This window comes from Enoplosus armatus, chromosome 5 (assembly GCF_043641665.1).
Source record: "Enoplosus armatus isolate fEnoArm2 chromosome 5, fEnoArm2.hap1, whole genome shotgun sequence".
Lineage (NCBI taxonomy): Eukaryota > Metazoa > Chordata > Actinopteri > Centrarchiformes > Enoplosidae > Enoplosus > Enoplosus armatus.
Genome location: NC_092184.1, coordinates 8997692 through 9022149, shown reverse-complemented (window position 1 = coordinate 9022149; position 24458 = coordinate 8997692). Strand labels below are relative to the sequence as shown.

Genomic DNA, 24458 nt, shown 5'->3' with positions numbered 1-24458 from the left:
ATGAATCCTTTTGTGTGAATTTTTGTTTAAACTGCTATACAAATAAACAAAGGAAACACTGATTGCTATCTCTTACTTTGGTATGTTAACTGCCAAACACAAACATCCATTTGCACAATGTATGTCTTGTTCTTCCAGTTGATAAGCACCATGAGCTCTTTGGCTGAATACTGTCTCCCCTCCATCCTGCGCACTTTGTTTGACTGGTACAAAAGACAAAATGGACTAGAGGAGGAGCTGCACGAGTACCGGCCACGAGCCAACACCAAGTCCAAAAAGTGAGAATCAATATATTGATCTCTGCATGCAACAGTGTTTCACCTGTGTATATATATATATATATATATAAAAACAATAGCGAAGCTCTCGTGTACTGTATGATTGTAGCAAACCTGTTGCTCTTGTTTTTTCTCTCTACAGCGATGAGCAGCAGAAAGATTATCTACTTGAAAGGAGGGATTTGGCCGTGGACTTCATCTTCTCTCTAGTACTTATAGAAGTTTTGAAACAGGTGACTTGACTTAACTCTGTTGTACACAAAAGCTACTTAGTTTATCGTTTTATTTTATCACATAAAACTCACTTATGTAGAGCTGTTATGATTTGCTGCTGTTGAAAACATAAACGTATCACTACCGGTAGTTGTTCTAAATTCTAAATATGTTGTTTTCCCATGCCTTTGTGTCTCCTGATTTTTAACCAGATGCCGCTCCACCCGGTCCTCGACAGTTTGGTCAATGAAATCATTAACTTAGCCTTTAAGCACTTTAGATACAAAGAGGGGTAAGTGCTGTCTTTTTCCATCACTGTTCCTTCTTTCTCTTGTTTTTTGTAAGTTTCTCTAAGGTTTGTGTTTTTCTTTGTCTTATGTTGTGTTTCTCACAGGTATCATGGTCCCAACACTGGCAACATGCACACTGTAGCAGACCTCTATGCTGAAATCATAGGAGTATTAGCCCAGTCCAAGTAAGTAGCAAAGACACAACTATGATTATGTAACTGAATTGAATATATTATTGTTTTCCTCTTTTCCATCTGTCTCCATTGGCTGTTAAATCTTCACTCTCTGCTCTGTTGAGCTTTGGTGTTATGCCACACCATAATGGTGTGTTACCATTCTTAATGCCTCTCTGCAAAACATCCCCTGGTTCAAGAGACTGGAACATACTGTGGGGACGACACACTTTTGGACAGGTCCCCTTCACACCAAACTAGGACTGGAAATTGATGTCTGTTTATTTGAAGTTTTCAGATCATTGCAGCAAGGAACAAACCCTTAAAATAGAGATATGGTTGGTGAGCACACTGCATACCTCCTTTCCAAAGTGCAGTCTGCTTAATTTCCTGCAGGAGAGACTTCACTGAGAGGCGCTTATAGCAATCTTTACTTTTCTCTGAGGTCAAGAAAGAAAGAAAGAGGTCAATAATGTTACTGTAAACTGGAATTATTCAGATATAATTCATACTTGTATTTGGAGTATCTTCAGAGAGATTAATGCTGTTTTAAATATATTTAAATGTCGTCTCTCAATCACTGTTTACGTTTGTAGAAATGATAAACAATAAAGAGGATAAACAATCCTCACACAAATGATCTAAGATACAGAAACAGCTGCATTCAGTTTCAGCCACCAGTGAAGAGGTTAAGAAATGCTCGTATGAGCTTCCATGATGAATTATCTTCTAAATTTAGACCAGCTGAAGAATCCCATCTCTGGTTCAATTTGGGCAAGGGATCAGGTGCTAGATGAGGAGTTCATCTTGGGACACGGACTCGCAGTCTGCATTTTGGGATGGTATTTTTAGCAGGCGTGCTCCCTGAATATTGTCACTGTATTCTCTCCGCGTCACGACTCTGAGCGCAGGAACTTTTTTGTGGAAGTGCTGATTTGGGATTTGCCTGACTGAGCTATGCAGACAAGTCTTTATATAGAATCTCATTTCAGGTTTTTTTTCTCTCAGGTTTCCTGCTGTGAAGAAGAAGTTTATGACTGAGCTAAAGGAGCTGCGGCAGAAAGAGCAGAGTCCATATGTAGTCCAGAGCACTATTAGCCTCATCATGGGGGTCAAGTTCTTTCGAATTAAGATGTATCCTGTCGAGGATTTTGAAGCCTCCTTTCAGTTCATGCAGGTACAACAGACTTCAATAACTGAATAATCTTTCAATCCTTTGAATGGTTCCAGATGATTACCATAAACCTGCCATGCTACAGTATAAACTGATTATATTTTATAAGCTATAGGTTCACACTCTCCTCTCTTTACTCATTTATTGGTTGTCTTTTGATTTTTGTATTTTAAAACTTTACTCAAATATGGGCTTATATCACCTTTGTGTAGAAATTGTACAAGAACTTCTCAGGATTGTTAGGATTTTTGGTTTACCTTTTCTTAACACTGTCTACATGTATAGTAGATTTAAAGTGGTGTAACATTCTATTGCGTGTTGAATCGTTTATTACTCTCTTTTCTACAGGAGTGCGCCCAATATTTCTTGGAAGTCAAGGACAAGGACATTAAGCACGCCTTGGCTGGTCTCTTTGTTGAAATTTTGGTTCCTGTTGCAGCAGTAAGTTTTTTTCCTCCAGTATGAGTTGCTTTGCATTACACAATATTTCATTTGAAGAGGAAAAGAGCATTACTCAGGAGAGGATTGTGACTGTGTGTGATGTTGTCCTAGGCCGTGAAGAACGAGGTGAACGTACCCTGCCTGAGGAACTTTGTGGACAGCTTGTACGACACAACCCTGGACTTGTCCTCCAGAAAGAAGCACTCGCTGGTTAGTTACCCAGCAGACAATAAACTGACACAGATTGTTGGCCCTGTTTGTTATTGCACACCTCCGATTTCACTCTGACACCTATGTTTGCTTAGATTGCCTGGATGCCTGTGGTCTCTGTGAATCCTCAAGCATTTCAAGGTCACTCTTGTGTAATGTTCTCTCACAACGTCATTGTCCACACTAGAAATAATTCATGAGGGAAGACAGGCTGTCATTCCAAAGCATAAAAAGGAGCCTGAAAGCAGTGTGGTATACAGAAGCGTATGTAATGTCCCTTCCCTCTTAAGTGTCTTCAAAAAAGCATTTTACCACAGCAGTTCACAGTGAAATGGAAAGACAACAACCCGTATGGAACAGCAGTTTGCTCTTAGAGACGGTCTACTTTTCCCTGAGGCAGCGATTATGGCCGAAAGCCACATTTTATGAGCAATGTGTCGTCAGCAAAAAGCATAACAAAAGGAGAAAACCTCATTATGTCTTCAAAAGAAAACTGGTTTACATCTTAAATTGCACTTATGCAGATATGGTTCAGAGTTAAGACATAATTCCTCAAATGATCCACTCAAGGACAACTTTAAATATGGAAAAATGTGGAAACCTATTTTTAAGTCAGTGTGAAGCTATGTTAATAATGCAGTGTACGACGGAAGAGATCTAAACTCTAACTGTTCTCTACGCAGGCGTTTTACCCGTTGGTGACGTGCCTGCTGTGTGTCAGCCAGAAACAGTTTTTCCTCAACAGATGGCATGTCTTCCTTAACAACTGCCTCTCAAATCTGAAGGTAAAGTAACCTGGAAACCAGCAGCCTTTCATTCAGACTACAGTGGTCTTTGCTGTTTGGGAGTATCTGGATGCTTATTGAATGAATGCTTCAGGCAGTAATTATTCTAACTGTTCTCATAATTATTTAATATATTACGTCAACATAGTGTGATTACAGTTATTAACTCTGTAATTTTGTTATTATATGATAACTTTTAGGCTTCCACCTGTTGCAAAGTTGATCTGTCATTGACTTTTTTTTATAATTTTATCACAGAGCAGAGACCCTAAAATGGCTCGTGTTGCACTGGAGTCCCTGTATCGACTGTTGTGGGTCTACATGATTAGGATCAAGTGTGAGAGCAACACTGCAACACAGGGGTAAATATCTTGTAACTCCTTGTGGTGCGCCAGCCAAAGAGGTAGACGTATGGACTGCATGTTTTTACAGTCTTTGTAGAGTGTTTTTATGTATCAGTGAATGTCTGTGAGAAGCTAATGAAGGCCATGGCCTGAATTTTGTTGGTACTAAAAATATTTGTGAAAATATTTCTGGATTTAATTTAAGGGAAGAACAAAAAAGTTAATTGAAGCAGCTGTTTTACGCCAAACGCTCCGTCCTTGTTACCGATTTTATTGGCGTCTAGAAAAGAGGAATGCTCTGTTTTTTATGTACATACACAGAATGCAGTGTGGGGTCAGGCCTACACCAGATTGTCAGTGCCGGTGGCCCACAGGTTTATGAGCAGCTTACAGACGTTATTATGAGCCTGAGCCCACATGAGAAATCCCAAATGGGTCAAGCCAGACTTTTTAAACGTGTTAATTAGGCCCAAAATAAATGGGTCTCAAAATAAACCTCCTTTCAAGCAACGGAGTACTGTACAAAACAATTTAATACAGTTTTCTATGTAATTTTACACCGACTTTTACAACCTTTTAAAAGGTATCCTCACAAGTATCCTCAAGCGTTCTCTCCTCTGTGTCCACAGTCGCCTCAACACCATTGTAACGACACTTTTCCCCAAAGGATCCCGCAGTGTGGTACCAAGAGACATGCCTCTCAACATATTTGTCAAAATCATCCAATTTATTGCACAGGTAAACCCGATGATGTGTCATACTGCCACACAAATGATATGTCATGTAACTTGCAGTTGAAACCAGTATATTGTATCTCATTGAAACATCTCCTGACATTCTTGACATTATATTAAACGCATTTTTACTTTGCAGGAGAGACTTGATTTTGCCATGAAAGAAATTATCTTTGACCTTCTTTGTGTTGGGAAACCCGCAAAAGCCTTTAGTCTTAATCCAGAGGTATGCATTTAACATTCAATTATGTGATGTGTTTATAGAAAAATGTCATAAAGTAAATGTCAAATACTAAACAAAGTGTTATTGTGGTCAAAAAAAAATCAATTTCTCATCAAATTTGACAGCATTTGAATATCTGCGTGACTAGTAGTCACAAAAAGTTGTATAAAGACTACTATATATCGACTGGACTTACAACTTTATGTCACAGCATCTCACTGCATTGTATTGCAGCAAAGCTATTGAAAATATGCCTGTAATAACCTACTGTTGCTAGGTAACTTCCTGTAACTGTAGTAACTGCTGCTGCAATTGATTTTCTTCTGCTGAAGTGGTGTTTAAATGTCAGTTTCCCAGCAGGACCAATAATGCAATATTGGAAATTGATAACAAACAGCTGAACACCAAGTTTCTTTCCTGTGCAGAGGATGAATATTGGTCTGAGAGCATTCCTGGTCATAGCCGATAAACTGCAGCAGAAGGATGGCGAGCCTCCCATGCCTAACACTGGTTGCACTTTACCCTCTGGGCATACACTCCGAGTGAAGAAGACATACCTGAGCAAAACGCTGACAGACGAGGAGGCCAAGGTTATTGGTGAGTGAGACAGGAATGTTGAAAATATCATGCTTTTGCAGACTTGCGTAGCAGTGATAGCTTTACCTGCTTTTTGGAATGAGACGGACATTTGCAGATGAGTAAAAGTGATATCAACCGTTTTTTCCTCTGTCGTCTTCTCCAGGGATGTCACAGTATTATTTCCATGTGAGGAAGGCTATTGACAACATCCTCAGACACCTCGACAAGGAGGTGGGACGCTGCATGATGATGACTAATGCTCAGATGTTGAACAAGGAGCCCGAGGACATGATCACGTAAGTACACACATCGCTCTGTCATCCTAACTGCCAAAACATTTCAAGTTGGCAAAACTCCAGACGGGCTCAGCAGAGAATTGTTAAATGTGCTTCCAGGCCCATTGTTAACTCATCATGAACTTTATTAACCCCGTATGACAATCTAGTTATTTATCACAATGCTTGATCAGTTTACACTTGATAGGCTAAACACATTGAAAGCAAGCTTTTGCACTTAAAACTTTTAAAAACTTTAAAAACTTAAAATCCGACCTTTTCAGAGGTGAAAGGAAGCCCAAGATTGACTTGTTCAGGACGTGTGTCGCTGCCATTCCTCGCATCCTGCCTGATGGGATGTCCAAGCCAGAGCTCATAGACCTGCTCTCTCGGTGAGTCGCATCTGTTGGGGAATGATCTTTTATAAGGTAGACAAAGCGCTGGCGGCACACTCACTGACTGTCTGACAAGATAATTAAAAAACAAACTTGCACCATGCAGGGTAATGAATTTCCTGCTACCCCAGTTTGTTGTCTCCAACCTAGTATTTTATTGTTTGCAGCCCTCTATAATGTTATTTTCTTAAGCGACATTATCCACATATAATGGCCATGACTTTCTAGCCACATTGTCAAAAAATGTTTTTTAGCTTACATTTTCATTACTGTTTGAAGACTCAGAATCAGGGACTATATTAAATCGATGTCTGAATAGCAGTAGTTATAGTAAATAGCAAAAGTTGACAAACCCTGTGTCTGATTAAAAAATGCACTTGCAATCCATTAATAACACCATAGTTTCAGTTCATGATTATGTCAGATGTGAAGCAACTTGAAGCCTGACAATGTATCAGATGTTATGCAGTAAGTGAATTTAAGGTGGCTAAATTAAAGAAGTTAACCTCAGTGGGGCTTGTTTCTGTGTGTCAGATTTGTACCACAGATGAGACAGATGATCTTCAGGCTAAATATATGTTAAATGAAACCTTTTCATTGGTGGTAGATAAGGAACTTGGTTTTATTCCTATAAAGATGCCTGTTTCATTTTTGTTTTTCTTTGTCTTGTTTGTCAGATTGACAATCCACATGGATGACGAGCTGCGACTCATAGCCCAGAATTCCTTGCAAAGTTTGCTGGTGGATTTCTCTGACTGGCGTGACGACGTCCTGTTTGGATTCACTAACTTCCTGTTGCGTGAGGTCCAAGACACTCACCAGGGACTGTTAGATTCATCCCTCAAATTACTGCTGCAACTGCTCACACAGTGGAAACTAACCCTGGCCGCCCCGGGGAAGAGCTATGACACCGCTAAAATCCCCACAGCCGAGGTACACACCTTTGTGTCAGTTATGACATGCCTTTAACAAAGAGTAATTGCAGTTGTGACAAATGCCTGTTGGGGAAATGGAAATCTAATGTACTACGGTGTAATTTTAATTATGCAACCGTGGAATCAGCTTTTGTTTTATTTTGATGTTTATGCCACAGCTGCTGCAGACCAGCTCTAGTCTCAAGATACCTGCAGAGCGTGGCCCTCACTCCACTGTGCTGCATGCTGTGGAGGGACTGATCCTCGTACTGCTCTGCTCCTGTCAGCTGAGCACCCGCAGACTCGCCATCGCCATACTCAAAGAGATACGAAGTCTCTTTATGACCATCGGACAGTCTGAGGTAAAATGAGAAAGTTTAACTCCGGTGACAGAATACAGGAAAGTTTGATTACTTCAGTTTACAGACTGTGATTATTATGCTTTTTCAACTGCAGGATGATGATAAACCAATGATAGAGATTATGGACCAGCTCAGCCCTGTAATCCTGGAAAGTTTTGTCAATGTTGCCGTCTCTGACACAGTAAGTTGCTTAACTCCGTGGCTCACCTCCAAACTAAACCTGGAGTCTCAGTCAAGATGTGTCTACCGTTTATTTGCTTGTGTTTTACTTTTCGTGGAGTTTATTCACACTGTAGCTGCTTTCATGAAAAGATCCAGTGTCTTTTAATATCATAAAACAGCAAATGCTTGTTACGCTGACTGAAGACAGAAGCTCGATTTAGTTATCTAACATGTAAAAACTGAATGAACAGCTGGAACTAAGCAGCTGTTGGCCTTTTGACTCTTGTTTATGTAATCATCAAGCTGCCAACATGATGCAAAGAATACAGATTTATTGAGAATGGGATATAAGGACATTTATACAGTAACATGTTGCATTATTGAATTGTGTTTCTAAATATACAGTTTGATGGAAGAAATGTTGCTAATTGGATATCAAACTCAATCATGACCCCTGACCTCTGCCCCTGCTGTGCCACTTGCTTGTTTGCAGGCCGCTCTGCCAGCTGGCCATCACGTGGACCTTCAGTGGCTCGTGGAGTGGAACGCGCTGCTCGTCAACAGTCATTATGACATCAGGAGCCCCTCACATGTGTGGATCTTTGCCCAGTCTGTGAAGGACCCCTGGGTGCTGTGTGTATACAGCCTCCTCCGACAGGACAACCTACCCAAGCACTGTCCCACAGCTCTCAGCTTCGCCTGGCCCTACGCCTTCACTCGAATGCAGATTCTCATGCCCCTGGTAGACCCAAAGTAAGTGTCCTCAAACACTGCAGTGAGTTCAGGAGGGACCATGAGACACTTCTTCTATTTTCTATTTTCTGTCCATCCCTACTTAGCGAACCTATTTTTAGTGTAGCCACCTGATACCAGTTCCCCTTTGCATATGCAAAAGTCCTCCTCAAGATAAAAACAGCTCAGATAAAAATAAAGATCTTATTTTCTTTTTGTGTGATTCACCAGCAACCCAGTGTATGCGAAGAAGACCAGCACGTCTGGCAGTGGGGACAATTACGTAACCCTGTGGAGAAACTACCTGATCCTTTGCTTTGGGGTGGCCAAGCCTAGTATCATGAGCCCCGGCCATCTGAGAGCATCGACACCTGAGATCACAGCCGCCACGCCTGACAGCGGTGTCAGCTACGATAACAAGGTAGCTCCCTCCCCACCCTCTGGCCTTATTAATTCCCCCAGTGCTTTGTTTCTCCAGGATCAGGTGTTCATACGGAGCTTATTGACATTCAAACTTGCAGCATCAAATTACACAGCAGCTACCTTACATGAATGGAACAGGAAGCTGATATATTCTTAACTGTACGACACTTATCTCAATGCAGCCCTGTGTAATTAGCGATGTTCAAGCAGCGTTAGAGGTTTATTTGTGTGACTGAACCTTCGGTGTTTGATGTTTCAGGTCATCGGGAGCCCATCTGTGGCTTGGCTGCTGAAGCAGTTGGTTCCACTGATGAGGGCAGAGAGCATCGAGTTGACAGAGTCATTAGTTCTGGGCTTTGGTCGCACCAATTCCCTCGTATTCAGGTACATCAGAAAACGGTGTTTTAGATGTTCTAATCAGAAGGATTTTCTTTGCCTCAAGGTTATACTATGCAGGATTTTCCTAAAAATCAATGTATTGACTCATACAAAAATAATCCCTCTCAATCATCACTTATGACCTACTAGAAGTGTGGAGTATATGTATCTGCAGAGACCCTGCCCTCTGCCTGTATTATCTTATTTTCTTATTATTTTGTTGTGTACGTTTCTGGGCGTCAACCTTTCGGCAGTGGATGTGTAGCCCCCAGCCAATATCAGTGGGCAGGGTGTGAGGGCGGGACTCTATAAAAACGTAGCGACCAGGTTACATCGCTGTCTCCGTCTCTCTCCTCGGCTGTCTTTATGTGTCATGAATATTTAGAGCTGCAGGTCTGTCTGACCGAAGGGCGGGGCTGAGCTACACACACACTAACACAGCTCCCTCTCTTCATTCACTCTAGCTCACTCAATCATTGCTGCTGCTCTCTCTCTCTCTCTCTCTCTCTCTCTCTCTCTCTCTCTTTCTCTCTCTCTCGCTCATTGAGCCGGGGAGGAGGGGCCAACTTTGAATGGTGTGTTTACAAACAGCAACCGACAAATCCTGCATCGCGTGCTTTTAACAAACTTTCACTTCATATTTCCTCTTGCAAATGTTTTGTTTGTGTTCTTGAATTTTCACACATGATTGATTGGTTTCAAATATTTATAGCAGCACAGCGTCATAATATTTTAGCTTCTGATTGTAGCTGTAGTGTTGTTTTTGTTTCTTTTAATGGGACAGGACCAGTCAAATGAAAGTTGAGCACAATCCATTATTTTCTCTGTGGTTAAAGTGCGCGTTGACCTGTATTTGTGTGGATTTAAAGTGGAGATAAACAGGGGATTATAGTTGAGTGGTGCCTTGTTGCCATTTACAGCTGCATCTAAATTGTTTCCTAAAATTCAAATCTCTTTTCCTTGAAAAAAATGAACAATAGTCTTACTTCTGATTAATTTTGTCCATTTAACCGAATCTTTACGCTAGTCGTTTGATAAAGCATTTTACGTCATGATGACGTGTTTATATTTTCACTGTCTGCACACAGGGAACTTGTGGAAGAGCTCCATCCCCTTATGAAAGAAGCATTAGAACGAAGACCTGAGGTTGGTTGATTGTATTTACTGCACAATACACAACATAAGCAAAGTATGAACTTGATAGTGGGCTGTAACGCTACCAGAGAGCTGACGTGTATCAGAAAATCTCTGTCACTAAATATATAGTAATAATATTGCTACCAGGACTTTTACTTAATGATCTTTTTGCAGAACAAGAAGCGGCGTGAACGACGAGACCTGCTGAGACTGCAGCTGCTGCGGATCTTTGAGCTGCTGGCTGATGCAGGTGTCATCAGTGACAGGTTGGTATGGCATTAGTTGACACATTACAGCCCCACACTGCACAGTATCACACTAACAGTACTCAAGAGGGGAGCATTAGTAAGATTTAAAAAAAAAAAGGGTTGTCAAGATATAACCTTGACTTTTCCTTTTAATACATGTCTGTAGTACTATTTGCGTGTTGACAGATGTTGATAAAGCAGTTAAAAGATTACTATTACATACTGTTTGATTTGTGATTTATTTTCACTGAGCGTCTCCGTGTTTCCTCTGTGGTCCTACAGTACAAACGGAGCTCTGGAACGTGACACCCTCGCCCTGGGCGCCCTGTTCCTGGAGTATGTGGATCTAACTCGGATGCTCCTGGAAGCTGAGAATGACAAAGATGCAGAGATCCTCAAGGACATCCGAGCTCACTTCAGCGCCATGGTGGCCAACCTCATCCAATGTGTACCAGGTACAAAGATTCACCTTGTGAGGCCTGTCCCTAACCATGCTATGCAGGTCTGATGATAAATTACAGAATACTTTTCTTTCATATGGATGCCTAAAATCAATCTGTCCTTGTCATAAATTTGTGGATTGTGAATTGTATAATAGGCTTCCATTTGGCAGGGGTTAGCACAGCACAAGACTCTTGACGTTGATCTTGATTTGGACGTAGGCCAAGGGGAGTTGCAAAAAATAGTGCAGCTTAAGGACATAGCAGGCAAGGACAGGTGATGACTCATGGGTTGACACGCATTCACAAGTCCCCACTGAATGGCTAATGATCTGTCAAGGGACATCAACAACTGATTACCATATCGGAAAAAATGCACTTTTATTGGTTAGTTAAGAATTTCAGATACTTGAATATTTTTGCTGACTCTTCACTCTCTCAATGCTCAATGCTCTCCCCAGTGCACCACAGGCGCTTCCTGTTTCCACAGCAGAGCCTGCGGCATCACCTCTTCATCCTCTTCAGTCAGTGGGCCGGCCCTTTCAGCATCATGTTCACCCCTCTGGACCGCTACAGTGACAGGAATCACCAGATCACAAGATACCAGTATTGTGCCCTTAAGGTAAACATACATTCTGCAATCTATTGCCTTCCATAAACTCTTCTATATATTAATATTACCTTCTAATGCTTAGTATGAAAAGAGACATGTATCTTGGGAGTGGATTGGTCCGACTTTGTCCAATTACAAAGCATACCTTTGAGAAAAAGTGCGGAATAAATCCACATTTTTCTTCTCTCTATTGTAGAATAATATACAGTAAATATTTGTATATATTATATATATTTCATTAGACAACAGTCTTTTTTGAGACGGCCCCTGAATCACCAAGTAGTGCTGCATTAGAGAAAAGCCTACTTTAAATGTGAATCTGTTGTTTGGTATGAACTCTTCTCCACCCACAAGACAAATAACTTAAGTAAACTACACTCTCTCCTGAACTGCAGTGTGTGAGGGAGTGCTCCATCCAGAAAATCCTCGGTTCACCGACACTAGATTTTTACATCTCTCGTCCCATTGCTATCTTTAGGTCTAAAGAAACAATAGACTTAGTAGGTTGGCAAACATGAGCTCTGCAGTTTATTGTCACATGATCTGACTTCTGGGAACTCAACACATACTTTCTGCTACCACACTATGTGCAGTGTTGCCTATTGCGGCAGTAAACAACACAGCTGCTAAGTCAGATATTCAAGATCATTGAGGTTGAAAACTTTGAGTCACCCTTATCTGTCCAGCATTGTGTTGAATGACCACATTGGGATTAAATGTGCTGTTAGTTTCCTTTCTTACACAGCTACTGATCTACCAGTGGCTGTGTAAGATGAAGGGAAAAAGTAGAACTGTGAATAAGTTTGTCTTGGGTATTAAAACCTGTAACATGTGAGTATTGTTGACTTTTTGTTCTTCCAGGCCATGTCTGCTGTGCTGTGCTGCGGGCCTGTGTTTGATAACGTTGGCCTCTCTCCAGACGGATACCTCTATAAGTGGCTGGATAATATACTGGCCTGCCAGGATCAGCGGGTATGTGGCCAATACTTTACCACCGTGGTGCATTTAAACAAAGATCTGACCCAGAAAGCCCCTCTTGATAGCTTGCTGAAGCCTGCTTTGTAAAAGCCCAACACTAGACCTTGCCAAGTGCTCACCATTATCTTGCAGGAGTGCTGGCAAGTAGTGAAGGTCGCTAGTTTTGTTTCAGAATTAATTTGTCTGATATTGTCTTTATTTCAGTTTACTGTGAGAGTTTACTGTGTGAGATAAAGCACCTGCATGTTTATTTTACACATTCTAACTGCAAAATTGACTTTGAGTCCTCGTGCTTAGGATTGAGGAGTAGCATTAACTGGGCAGGTGGCCAAGAAAATGTAATTTATCTTTTTTTTTTGAATGACAGAAGTAGAGCTACTGGAATCGTTTTACACTGAATCCCTGAATCTTTCAAAAATACACAAAGCCTTTCAGGTCATGATAAAATCAGGAATCCTTAAAAAAAAGACATGAAATTCAGGAGAGTCTGTGTTGGTATCTACTCCTGGCTCAGGTCCACCAACTTGGCTGTGAAGTTGTCATCCTGCTCCTGGAGCTCAATGCCGACCAGGTCAACCTATTCAACTGGGCTGTGGATCGCTGCTACACAGGCTCCTACCAGCTCGCCTCAGGCTGCTTCAAAGCCATCGCTACAGTCTGTGGCAGCAGGTACAAACTCTCTGGCATCTATTCAACTAGTTAAGGTCAGCTGCCAGTGCACATAGCCATTTTATGTGTATTTGTATGTCACTTATTTGAGTTGCAGTTTATGAATTCGCTTATTAAATTTAGATTCTGTATCCTCTGGATCATCCAGATTTCACTGCCAAATTAGTTTAGGCTTAAAAGAGCACCTCACTGTTTGTCTGAAGTTAGCCTTCCCCTCTTGCTTTATCTCAAAAGCATGAGCCCAAACATGATGTGGAACACTCAGCATTGATTTCTTAATACTGAACCATTACCTAATTTAATTTATCTCTTTCCTTTCTAGCAGAAACTACCCAAGCGATATAGTAACACTGCTGAATCTGGTCCTCTTCAAGGCATCAGACACCAACAGAGAAATCTATGAGATTTCAATGCAGCTAATGCAGGTGAGAAACACAAGCACGGTTGCCTTTTGTGCTTCTGTGTAGTTTTCTGTGGATAAATTCTACATTTCTCCTCTTTCTTTGAACAGATTCTTGAGGCCAAGTTGTTTGTGTACTCTAAGAGGATTGCAGAGCAGAAGCCAAACAGTATCCTCTACGGCACCCACGGTCCACTGCCTCCTCTCTACAGTGTCTCCCTGCCTCAGCTTTCCAGCCAGCTGGCCAGGATGTACCCTGAACTCACACTTCCTCTATTCTCAGGTAGCTGTTTGTGTCATATGTGTGTGTGTGTGTGTGTGTGTGTGTGTGTGCGTGTGTGTGTGTGTGTGTGGCCGCAGTAGGGTTAGCCATAGCGTTTCAGCCTGCTGTAATACTCTCACAGGCTTTTCATCTTCTTATGGTTCCCCACTAAATGCTGCTCACTCATCTTACTAAGAAGTCTTCCTCTCCCGTCACCCAGAAACTTACTGTATATATGACATTCCCACTAACCACAGAAACACTGAGAGCTTAAGTCGATTAAGGGGCTCCCAGGTTTAAGTTTGAGTTCATATGTGGATCAGGATTGAACTGGCAATTATGGTGAAACTGAGTATCCACTATATGTTTGATTTCCATGTAGAATATAAACACTGCAGTCCCCACTGAAAGTTATTCTGATGTTGCCTTTCCCTTGCTTGTTCCAGAGGTTAGCCAGAGGTTCTCCACCACTCATCCCAATGGGAGGCAGATCATGCTAACCTACCTCCTGCCCTGGCTCGGTAACATCGAGCTGGCGGATAGCGGCCTGCTGCTCCCAGTCTTCACACCTTGCACCTCAGATTATGACGCTTCCAGCCGGACGACCAGCTCAGGTTCATCCCACCAACTGAAGGGCACTGGCTGGGGCTCCTTACAGGCCACATCTATGGTGCTCAATAACCTCATGTTCATGACCGCCAAGGTAAAGTCATGTTGGGGAAATGTAATGAAATAGGGTATGGGTAATCTACATGTAAGGTCAATACAGCTAACATGATGTTCTTTTTTTACCCCCTCTGGCCAGTATGGAGATGACCTACCTGGACCAGAGATGGAAAACGCCTGGAATGCTTTAGTCAGCAATGAGAAGTGGAGCAACAATCTGAGAACCACACTGCAGTTTCTCATCAGTTTATGTGGTGTCAGCAGTGACACCACCCTCCTGCCATATGTAAGATATATCATTTAGGCCAACCGGAAAATGTTATGTAGCTATTTTTAGCTCTCTCCAGTTTCTCACGGATATTCTGTGATGTATTTGCTCAGATCAAGAAGGTGGTGATCTATCTGTGCCGGAACAACACCATGCAAACCATGGAGGAGTTGATATTTGAGTTACAACAAACAGATCCAGTCAACCCTGTGGTGCAGCACTGTGATAGCCCTCCTTTCTATCGTTTCACTGCCACAAGCAAGGCCTCCGCAGCAGCTTCAGGTACCTCTTTTAAAAACAGTCTGACTGAACAGGATGAACACCAGTTGAAATTTTTTTTTTTAATGGGAAAAATCAACCAACCAGGAAATCCCGACTGCTCCAGTGGAACCACTTAGTGGCCAACCATAGAAAACTGTGTTTGCTCTGGACAGATCCAAGTGGTGAATGTGAAGCAGTGTTGGTGTTAAAGATCATGCTCAGTTGACTTCTGAACATCCTGTAAAACACAAGTATTTCTTTTTGGGTTCATTTCTAGGCACCACATCGAGCAGCAATACTGTAGTTGCAGGCCAGGAGAGCTTTCCCGACACAGATGATACCAAGACTGTCAAGGAGAATGAGGAGAGGTAGACAACAATATCATGAGGCTTAACATTAGATTAATTACAGTCTTAGCAAGACCCATCATGACGATTTTGTTTTTTCTGACCTCAGGCTTAGCCACATAATGCGAGCCCATAACCGCCTGGAATCACGCTACAGCAACAGCTCAGGAGGATCTTACGATGAAGATAAGAGTGAGTGTATTTCTGTGTGGTTGTCATGGTCTGGTTAGTGTGAAATACACAGGCTGGGTTGGAGGGTAAGATGGTGACCGACATGGTGTCATTGATAATGCATGAGCAGTGCAGAGTAGCCTGGGGCTCTTAAAAGGATTCTGTGAGAACTGGCACTGAAGTAAAAGTAGTCAAGCCTAGGGCCTCTACACTGCTGCCAGTGACCCAAAAACAGCTTCGTTATACTCCCTTGGTCTGAATTAGTCGTGCATTAGTCATACTAATGTGAGTAACAATGAAAAGGATCCTTATATACTCCTAGGGTTGTGCGATATGATATATCATGTGACGATAGAAAAACATCTTTCGCTTCATATTATGCTCTATTTTTTATTTCATTGTTTCACAGATCACACTCTTTACAGCAATATTGTTCGTCATTTGGACGACGCTTTGAGATTTTGGTCATATCACACAGCCCTTCCCCCTGTGACAACTAAACTCTCTACTATGATGTTATGTAGTTGTACATTATTTAAATGCATCCCCATGTCATTTACCCACATGCCACCCATGTCCAGCTATGGAGAATCCACAAACTCTCCCTTTTCTTTGGAATTTGCCGTGTGTGTGTGTGTGTGTTCAATAAATGTCAGCAGCATACTTTTCTGTAACCATTTAGGTGAACCTCTGCCTCCCTATGCTGATTGGCTGATGGTTGTCATTGAGACCAACCAGCCCCATCCTCTGCCCATGCCTCTGAATGGAGGGTGTTGGGCTCCGCTGGTGGACTTTTTGCCAGAGACCATCACTCCCAGAGGACCTCTGCACAGGTTGGACTGCTGCATACATTCATGCAAAATGTGCTCATTCTGACAATTCTGAGTCTACAAAACTGCTGCTAGTCACTCCTGCAGATTTCCTAGGGCTGTTTACTTTGAGATGAGCCATCAAACTAATCTTTGACCTTTAATAACCTGCCACAGTTTACCTCTAAATGCCTGCAGATAAAGGCAGCACCACTCAGCTTTATCACTTTGATGCTAAATCTGTTTTAAGAAGTGTGTTTTTTTTGTTATAGGTGTAATATAGCAGTCATCTTCATGACAGAGATGGTGGTGGACCACAGTGTGAGAGAGGACTGGGCCATGCACTTGCCTTTACTGCTACATGCCTTGTTTTTGGGTGAGTTCACACTATAATCAGTTATCCCTGTATAACCCATCTATGTAATTACATGATATGTACATATTTGATGTAATACACTACTGTGTGTAAACACACTGCAGATTTTGAAATAATAATTTGTCAAATATTTTTAGTCCAATATGATACATCACCATTGTATTTTAAGTACAATGAGTTGGAGAATTCAGTTGAAGTTGCTCTTCTTGTAGACATCTTTTGTTCAGTTTCAAACAGCTGATATCAGACAGTTATATTTTTTTGGATAGACTCTAAGATCGAGGTTGTGAAAGTCTAGTCTAGTCCTTGCTATAACAAACAACGCCTTGTCTTAGAGTTCACAGTGCGCTGAAACAGTCTGACTGGTCTGTTCCTTTCTTCAGGCATAGATCACTACCGTCCGGAGGTGTTTGAGCACAGCAAACGTCTCCTCCTCCACCTGCTCATCACGTTGTCCTGTAACAACAACTTCCAGGCCATCGCCTCAGTCTTACTGCAGACACGTGAGATCAACGGCACCAAGACCCTCACCTGCAAACCAAGTCTTCAGCCGGAGTATTTACCTTCAGGTAAAAATATAGGCCTTTAGCAAAATATTTTTTCTCAGCTACAAATATATTTACACTTTACTGAAAGGTTGAAGTAAACCTGGGTCCAGTTGACAGAGCAGCTTGGCATTTTACACATTGCTCTTCTCTCTGGCTAATATAAACCTGAACGTCAGGAGGGAAGGGCTAACATTCCTGTCAGAGGACAGATATGCTTCTTATCTGGGGAGAAAATATTTGGACACTGTACCAAAAGCAATATTGAGCGCAGAGGACATCAAAGGTCTTGATTAAAGCATTCCATCCTGCTATTTTTATCCTCTTGCCCAAATTGGGGCCATCTGCTCAGGCTTGGATAGGCTGGTTTGGCTCCCCTCCTCCCCCTGCCGATAATTTGTTTTGCAAATGTCTAGACATTTTGAAATGTTGCAAGTATTCTTTGTCCTTTTGACCACTTGAATATAACTTTCATGCTAAAAATAGTGTTGTTTTTTACAGTGATACCACACAATGATAACACTGCCATTGAGATCCAAAGAAAACATCCCATTTTCTTCCCAGAGCTCCCCTCCCGTGTTTATTATATTTGTGTATAACATGTGTAATATCTTGCAGAAAGAATCCGAGGAGATTAGGTGTGCAGCGACTTGACAGCTCCACCATGTAAAATAAATGCCGTCAGGGAAATTAAATGCAACATGCATTCAACATGCAAATAAGCCACTTTAACCTGTTTCTGATCACACACCTGTTCTTCTGTTGTGTTCAGGAGGGTGTTTTGACTTCCTGCGGGAGTGTCAGGCGTCTCCTGTGCCAGACTCTGGTCTGAGTTCTTCTTCCACATCGTCCAGTTTGAGTCTGGGAGGCAGCAGCAACAACCTGCCTGAGATCTCACATGAGGTGGAGGAGCTGGTGGCCTCCAGTAAAATCGATGAGAAGACTAACAAGCTCATTGAGTTTTTAACCACAAGGTACTGATGTTGATGTGTTGTTCCCCCATTTGAATCATATCCAGCAAGTGCAGGAGTTGAACTCCAGGAATGTAGTTTTACTTACAGGTTGTACAGGAAGACTGGAAGTATTTTACACCATAAAGGCATGTTAGACAGCAGAAATATCCTTCTGATAGGCTGATATACTTATACTCTCATATTTCTCGGTGTAGATTACCACCTAGTGGTGCTGTATGCATAGTGCAATGAATTCTTATTGCAGTAGATTAGATTTGATATTTAAATTAAACTAGTGCAGCTGGAATTTACCATGATTAATTGCACATATTGGACATTTTTATTTGTTTAGAATAGCTTTTGCCAGTTCAAGTACAGACAATATGTACTAGGCAAACCAGAAGCATAGTAACAGTAATCTGGGCTTGATATAGTTGATTCAGAGTCAGCTAGTTGTTCCACTTGTACCATAGCAGACCTCCACATATACAATATACTGTGTGTTGTTAGTAACTAAGAAACTGTTGTTTTATAGAGCATATGGACCACTGTGGTGCCATGAAGACATTTCACCAAAGAACCAAATTTCAAAAAGCACTGGGCAGCTGACAAACTTTCTGCGATATGTTGTGTCTGTGTTCAAAGAGTCCAAGTCAGGTAACCCTTCAGTATATCCTGAACAGTATTTATTGATTAATTATACCTCAGAACCCTGTCTTTACCAATCAATAAGTCTCATTTTCATTTGCACATTCTTCTGTCTGTCCCTGTAAGATTTCCACCTGGAGCAGCAGCTCAGTGATGTGGCGCTGCAGACGGGCTTGTGCAGTTCATCGCGTCACTACGCTGGCCGTTCCTTCCAGGTGTTTCGAGCCCTCCGCCAGCCCATCTCTGCCCACGCTGTGTCCGACCTGCTCTCAAGGCTGGTGGAAGTCGTCGGTGAACATGGAGAGGAAGTGCAGGTTAGTGCTCTGTGTGTACATGATGAATGTGAGTCTGCTGTGGATATGAGAGCATTACATATCAATAAGTTCAAGTGATTAGGGATCATTCATTTAGGAATTTGTTCTTTGCCTCTTTATCACTTTCAAATGCCCCTCAGCAATATAGTATATAGCAGCAGTGGTTGGTAAAGCAGAAACTGAGGAATTCTACAAAGTGAAAAACAAACCTCAGTAACAGTATGTATTGATATAGTGTAGCATTTATATTCTGAGCTTGTATGGACTTGGATGCCCCAGGTGTTTGACCCTCTTATGAGCACATAAATATATAATCTCTGTCTAACTTCATCAGATCTATTTTTGTTATCTTCAGTTTTGTTGTAATTAATCTATTTCTCTTTTGCAGGGTTATGTGATGGAAGTTTTACTTACATTGGAATCTGTGGTGGATAACTTGGCTGAATGTCTCAAAAACAATGACCTCATGGCTATCTTGACGAGGTTTGTGTCTTCTCTACATATATTTATGTTGAAAGAAGGCATTTTTTTGTTAAAACATATAGTAACTTAATTATTGTTCGTTTAATTCCAGAGCCTCATCTCCAGATTTCCTCACCAGTTTCAAGCTGCTGTCCAACAGGAAGAGCACAGGGCAGCTCAACCTTAGAAGAGAAGAGAGGAGCCGACATCAGAGGAGCTCTTCTGTGCCTAAGAAGTTTGGAGAGGCGGACAGGTGGTCTGATCCACCTCGCAGCGCCACACTGGACCGTATCCAAGCCTGTGAACAGCAGGTTTTGTTAGCCAAGACCCGCAGCTCGTCCTCATCTAGAGACAACATCACTGACCCAACCAACATCAACCACCCCAGCAACCTGCTGGCCACCATCTTCTGGGTGGCAGTGTCACTGATGGAGTCAGACTTTGAGTTTGAGTATCAGATGTCTTTGAAACTGTTGAATAAGCTGCTGGGCCACATGTCACTAGACAAAACGGAGAACAGGGAGAAGCTGGAGAAACTGCAGAGCCAGCTTAAATGGAGCAGCTTCACTGGGCTCCAGCAGCTGCTGCTGAAGGGCTTCACCTCCGTGTCCACCACCGACCTCACACTCCAGCTCTTCTGCCAGCTCACACCTGTGTCACGAGTGCCTGTAGTGGACACTTCACAAGCCATAGGTACACTGTAGGGATCGATGGGTGCAGGGTTTTAAAGGCAGATAATGTGAATGTTGATATTCTTTGATTTTAGGTATCTGTAAGCTGTTATTTTTAAATTTCATAAAATTGTTTGGAGACGCATATGAAAAAAACAGAAATAGCTGTAATCATGTATCCATATAATTTTAACTCCAATTTTTCTCCAAAATGATTTTTCAAAGTGAATATTTTCTTGTGAATTATTGAATTCATTTCTCTATTTCATCCGTTAGGTTTTCCCTTGAATGTCCTCTGCCTGCTCCCACATCTCGTGCAGAACTTCGATGGCCCCACGGCATTCTGTCAAGATGTTGCTGAGAAGATAGCCCAGGTTTGGTTCTGTTAACGATTCTATCCTCATTTTCGCTCAAAGATATTGTAAATGTGTTTTAAGCTAATGCACTTTTTGTGTGTAGGTATGCCTTGAGGAGAAGAACGCCAAACTCTCCAACCTTGCTCATGTCATGACTTTGTATAAAACGCACTCCTACACACGAGACTGCTTCTCTTGGGTCAATGTGGTGTGTCGATATCTTCACGAAGCTTTCTCGGATATCACCCTCAACCTGGTCACTTACATGGCAGAGGTTTGTGCAGCCATATCAGCTGATCATGTATTTGCTGAGCAGCAGTAAACATGGTTGTACAGTAATTATTAATATTACAGCTTCTTTAAAGGTGCTAAATATATTCTGCATATATACATGTCTTTATGTTGTAACAGCTGTTGGAGAAAGGTCTCCCCAGTATGCAGCAGACCCTTTTGCAAATCATCTACAGTCTCTTGAGTCACATGGACCTGAGTGGAATTCAAGCCAAACCCTTCAACATGGAGGTGCTCAAGACAATTGAGAAATTTGTCCAGGTGAGTTAAAATAAAACATGAACACCCGAATATGTGTCCTACTGCAGATAATCACTTTAAATATGCAGTGACTGTATGCCTCATATTGATTTTTTTTTTTTTTTAGTTAATGGCTGCTTATGTTTTTAGGATATTTTTGTGGTAATTTACACTGAGATATATGTGCTCGGAAAGTGGAACATTCAGATCACCTACACCAGATGTGATCAGTGGAAATCTTTAGGCATCGTGCTCTGAGTAAGAGTCTTGTGTTCCCTGTTCCTTTTGTGAGAGTTTGTGAGGAAAAAAGGAAAAAAAGCTGTCTTGTGTCAGCGCAGTAAATTTGTAGACACACCCAAACTATAAACAGTCTGCCTTTCTGCCACAGGCCAGGCCTCTGCTTATTCTCATACTGAATCCATTTTCCTGTAGCTTCATACTCTTAAGTCCACTGCCAGAACACTTGTCTCCAAAAATAGAACTACATTAAAACACACGGACAGACCTTTGTGGTTGTTTCTTCCTAAACATGTGGTTGTGTTGGTTTTTGTCTGCGTGTACCGGTGAATTGGTGTGTGTATCTCTGCTTTGACTGTAGACTGTCCATTGGGGGGAAGCGCTGAATATCCTGAAGCTGGTGGTGTCTCGATCAGCCAGTTTGGTGCAGCCTTCGTCCCCACAAAGTGACCTCTCCTACGAGGACATCAGCCGTGTCTGGGACCGCTCCTCCAAGGCCTTGCCTGGGAAAACGCTGGATTTCCACTTTGACATATCTGAGGTTAGAGACTCTTTCTTTGACTTTCTTGTTACCCTGTGTGTTAAGTTCTTGGTGTGAAAAGTCCCTGTAGCTTGAGCAGAGCTTAATGCTTGTATGTTTTGCCCCTGTATGTTTTCCTGTATTTTCCAGGGTGTGGTGCTTTTTGAGGTTGTGTGGAATCTTGTTAAGCTTTTTGGAAAGGAAACATTTCTTTTCCCTTCTTTAATGCTGATATTTTTTTTTTTTGACCAAACCCCTTGAGATTAGCTTGAAAGCTCAAAAGGTAAACACAATTAGCCAAGCAGTGCAGAGCTGGAAAGTGATGTCAAAGATACAGACAGAGTGGTGTATGTGTGGGAACTGAACAGGGAGCTAATTGTGTGGTCCATGAATGGCAGGAAATGATGTCAGCTCTTTGCTGCCGTCCTTTGTATGTGCGTCAGTGAGTTCTAGGGGATGGCCAACAACGTGTGTATTTAAACTTGAGACACACTGGACAAACCATTGATATCCTAAAATACCCAGATATTTTTAGACTGAGGGATAAAGCAAAGAAAAAGTAGGTTTATTTTTCCTCAGAGGCTTCACGCATTTGGAATGCGAAGTGGAATAAAAACTGTGAACATTGCTAAAAAAATCATTGCCAGCTCATGTTAAAGCATTGATCTCTTTACGGTTATCTTGGAACTGTCGAAGCCCTGAGGAAGCAGGAGCTGCTGTGGAGCCTGAGTCATGGATTGACTAAGCAGAGAGGGACTTTCTCTTCAAACTTTCCCTGACTCATCAAGGTTTCTGTCAGCACATGTCTGTTTGTTTGTGTCCATGCTGTTAGACACCGGTGATTGGCCGGCGTTACGATGACCTGCAGCGTTCTCCAGGCCAAGATGTGAAGAGCAGGACCACAGCAGTGACCCGCAGCACCTCCTCTACCTCCTCTGGATCCACTTCCAACAACGTCCTGGTGCCGGTCAGCTGGAAGAGGCCTCAGTCTTCACAGGTGAGCACTTCTTTCCATGCCTTCTTAGAATTATGCTTCTGATTTGAAAGGTGAGGCGTGAAACAGTTATGATTTGATAATGAGGACATCAAATGTCAGCGTGTTTCATAATACTTTATCAAGTCAAAAACACATTGAAGACTGCATTTGATGCCTATGTAACATATTGTTACCCCATTTACTCCTGGCATTAAAATGCTGTATAATCTGTATCTGCATGTGGACCACATTTGGAGGTGATCTAGCACACATTGTGATCAGATCTCAGCCAGGTGTAAATGAAGAAAGAAGAAAATCCACCTAGCAAGTTGAAAAGTCACTTAAGTCCACCTCTTCCTGCTAGCATAAACGAGCCCAACAAAAAGCTACCAGTAGCAGTAGTTGCTAGCAAGTCTTCCCTTACAAAAAGTGATTTAGCATTGCTGGCATTGCTTTCCTTCCCCTGGGATACACCATGTCTGCTAACAAGTCTGCCAGGCCTGCCTAAATCATCATTGCATATTGAGATCTGCAGGTACAATCGAGATAACGAGATCACATGTTAAAACCAGGTGTAAATGGAGCCTAAAACTGTGAAATTAAATGGTGACATCCACATTTTTTTCAAAATATTTCCACTTTCTCTTGCCCCCTGCAGAAAAGAACACGGGAAAAGTTGGTGCATGTATTGTCTTTGTGTGGGCAAGAAGTGGGGCTCACAAAAAATCCTTCGGTAAGACACTTCATTTTAGCACCTCTATGAATTTGGCCAGTTTTTATTATCATCCATTCAAAAATAAGCCCTTTTTCATTTTTGCCTATTTGTTTCTCTGTATAGGTGATCTTCTCCAGTTGTGGCGAGCTGGACCTCATGGAGCACCAGCCTAGCCTGGTGTCCTCCGACGATGGGACCCGGGAACCAGACAACATGGACGACACCACGTCAGAGCAGCAATTCAGAGTCTTTAGAGACTTTGACTTCCTGGATGTGGAGCTTGAAGATGGAGAGGTGAGTCTCAGGACCTCAGAAGTTTTAAAACAGTGGTAAAGAAAAGGATTAATCATCCTTCCCACCTCCCCGCACATTTGATGGACAACAACATTGTGAAACTCGTTAAACAAAGCACGAAGATGCCAAAGTATTTTGCTCCAAAGAGCACTCTTATACTGTGTCAGGTCTGCCTGCTCTGTGTAATGGGGTTTCTTTTTTCTGTTTTTTTTTCTGTCTGTGCTATCTAGGAGCTACAGGTAAGTTTAGTCATGTTACATTTTTTTACTTGCTGTGTTCTTTAAAAGAGTGTTTGCGTGTGCAGATAATTTAGTGAACTGCAACACTGATGACAAAGAGTAGTGTGTGCATGCCGTGTAATTTACAAAACAGATTCTGCCATGTCCATGTACTGTAAGAGAGATATTCACTCAATTCTTTAGTATTGGAAACGCGGTATGTTTAGCACATTTCTCATAGACATCACATAGGACTAGTAGTCTTATAGTCACAGTCTAATAGTCACC

At 42.0% G+C, this 24458-nt stretch overlaps 1 protein-coding gene across 2 annotated transcripts in view; it reads left to right on the top strand.

Moving 5' to 3' along the window:
• frya (furry homolog a (Drosophila)) overlaps positions 1–24458 on the top strand; it is a 43390-nt gene that overhangs the window by 10401 nt on the left and 8531 nt on the right. The window contains exons 4-52 of one of the 2 annotated variants that reach the window (XM_070905209.1): positions 139–278; positions 421–511; positions 704–783; positions 886–966; positions 1963–2131; positions 2477–2569; positions 2681–2779; positions 3463–3564; positions 3823–3926; positions 4538–4646; positions 4782–4868; positions 5291–5462; positions 5608–5740; positions 6004–6111; positions 6792–7047; positions 7208–7390; positions 7485–7571; positions 8046–8305; positions 8516–8705; positions 8967–9091; positions 10174–10231; positions 10397–10488; positions 10753–10925; positions 11372–11532; positions 12385–12495; positions 13016–13170; positions 13496–13595; positions 13682–13853; positions 14279–14535; positions 14638–14784; positions 14880–15048; positions 15305–15395; positions 15484–15566; positions 16228–16378; positions 16627–16730; positions 17114–17299; positions 18051–18249; positions 18764–18885; positions 19003–19190; positions 19579–19673; positions 19765–20345; positions 20600–20697; positions 20783–20953; positions 21091–21231; positions 21809–21988; positions 22800–22964; positions 23602–23676; positions 23782–23952; positions 24183–24191. In XM_070905209.1, the coding sequence (XP_070761310.1) occupies positions 139–278; positions 421–511; positions 704–783; positions 886–966; positions 1963–2131; positions 2477–2569; positions 2681–2779; positions 3463–3564; positions 3823–3926; positions 4538–4646; positions 4782–4868; positions 5291–5462; positions 5608–5740; positions 6004–6111; positions 6792–7047; positions 7208–7390; positions 7485–7571; positions 8046–8305; positions 8516–8705; positions 8967–9091; positions 10174–10231; positions 10397–10488; positions 10753–10925; positions 11372–11532; positions 12385–12495; positions 13016–13170; positions 13496–13595; positions 13682–13853; positions 14279–14535; positions 14638–14784; positions 14880–15048; positions 15305–15395; positions 15484–15566; positions 16228–16378; positions 16627–16730; positions 17114–17299; positions 18051–18249; positions 18764–18885; positions 19003–19190; positions 19579–19673; positions 19765–20345; positions 20600–20697; positions 20783–20953; positions 21091–21231; positions 21809–21988; positions 22800–22964; positions 23602–23676; positions 23782–23952; positions 24183–24191 (7074 nt within the window). The remainder of the gene's footprint in view (positions 1–138; positions 279–420; positions 512–703; positions 784–885; positions 967–1962; positions 2132–2476; positions 2570–2680; positions 2780–3462; positions 3565–3822; positions 3927–4537; positions 4647–4781; positions 4869–5290; positions 5463–5607; positions 5741–6003; positions 6112–6791; positions 7048–7207; positions 7391–7484; positions 7572–8045; positions 8306–8515; positions 8706–8966; positions 9092–10173; positions 10232–10396; positions 10489–10752; positions 10926–11371; positions 11533–12384; positions 12496–13015; positions 13171–13495; positions 13596–13681; positions 13854–14278; positions 14536–14637; positions 14785–14879; positions 15049–15304; positions 15396–15483; positions 15567–16227; positions 16379–16626; positions 16731–17113; positions 17300–18050; positions 18250–18763; positions 18886–19002; positions 19191–19578; positions 19674–19764; positions 20346–20599; positions 20698–20782; positions 20954–21090; positions 21232–21808; positions 21989–22799; positions 22965–23601; positions 23677–23781; positions 23953–24182; positions 24192–24458) is intronic. The other variant, XM_070905208.1, reaches the window with a different exon arrangement.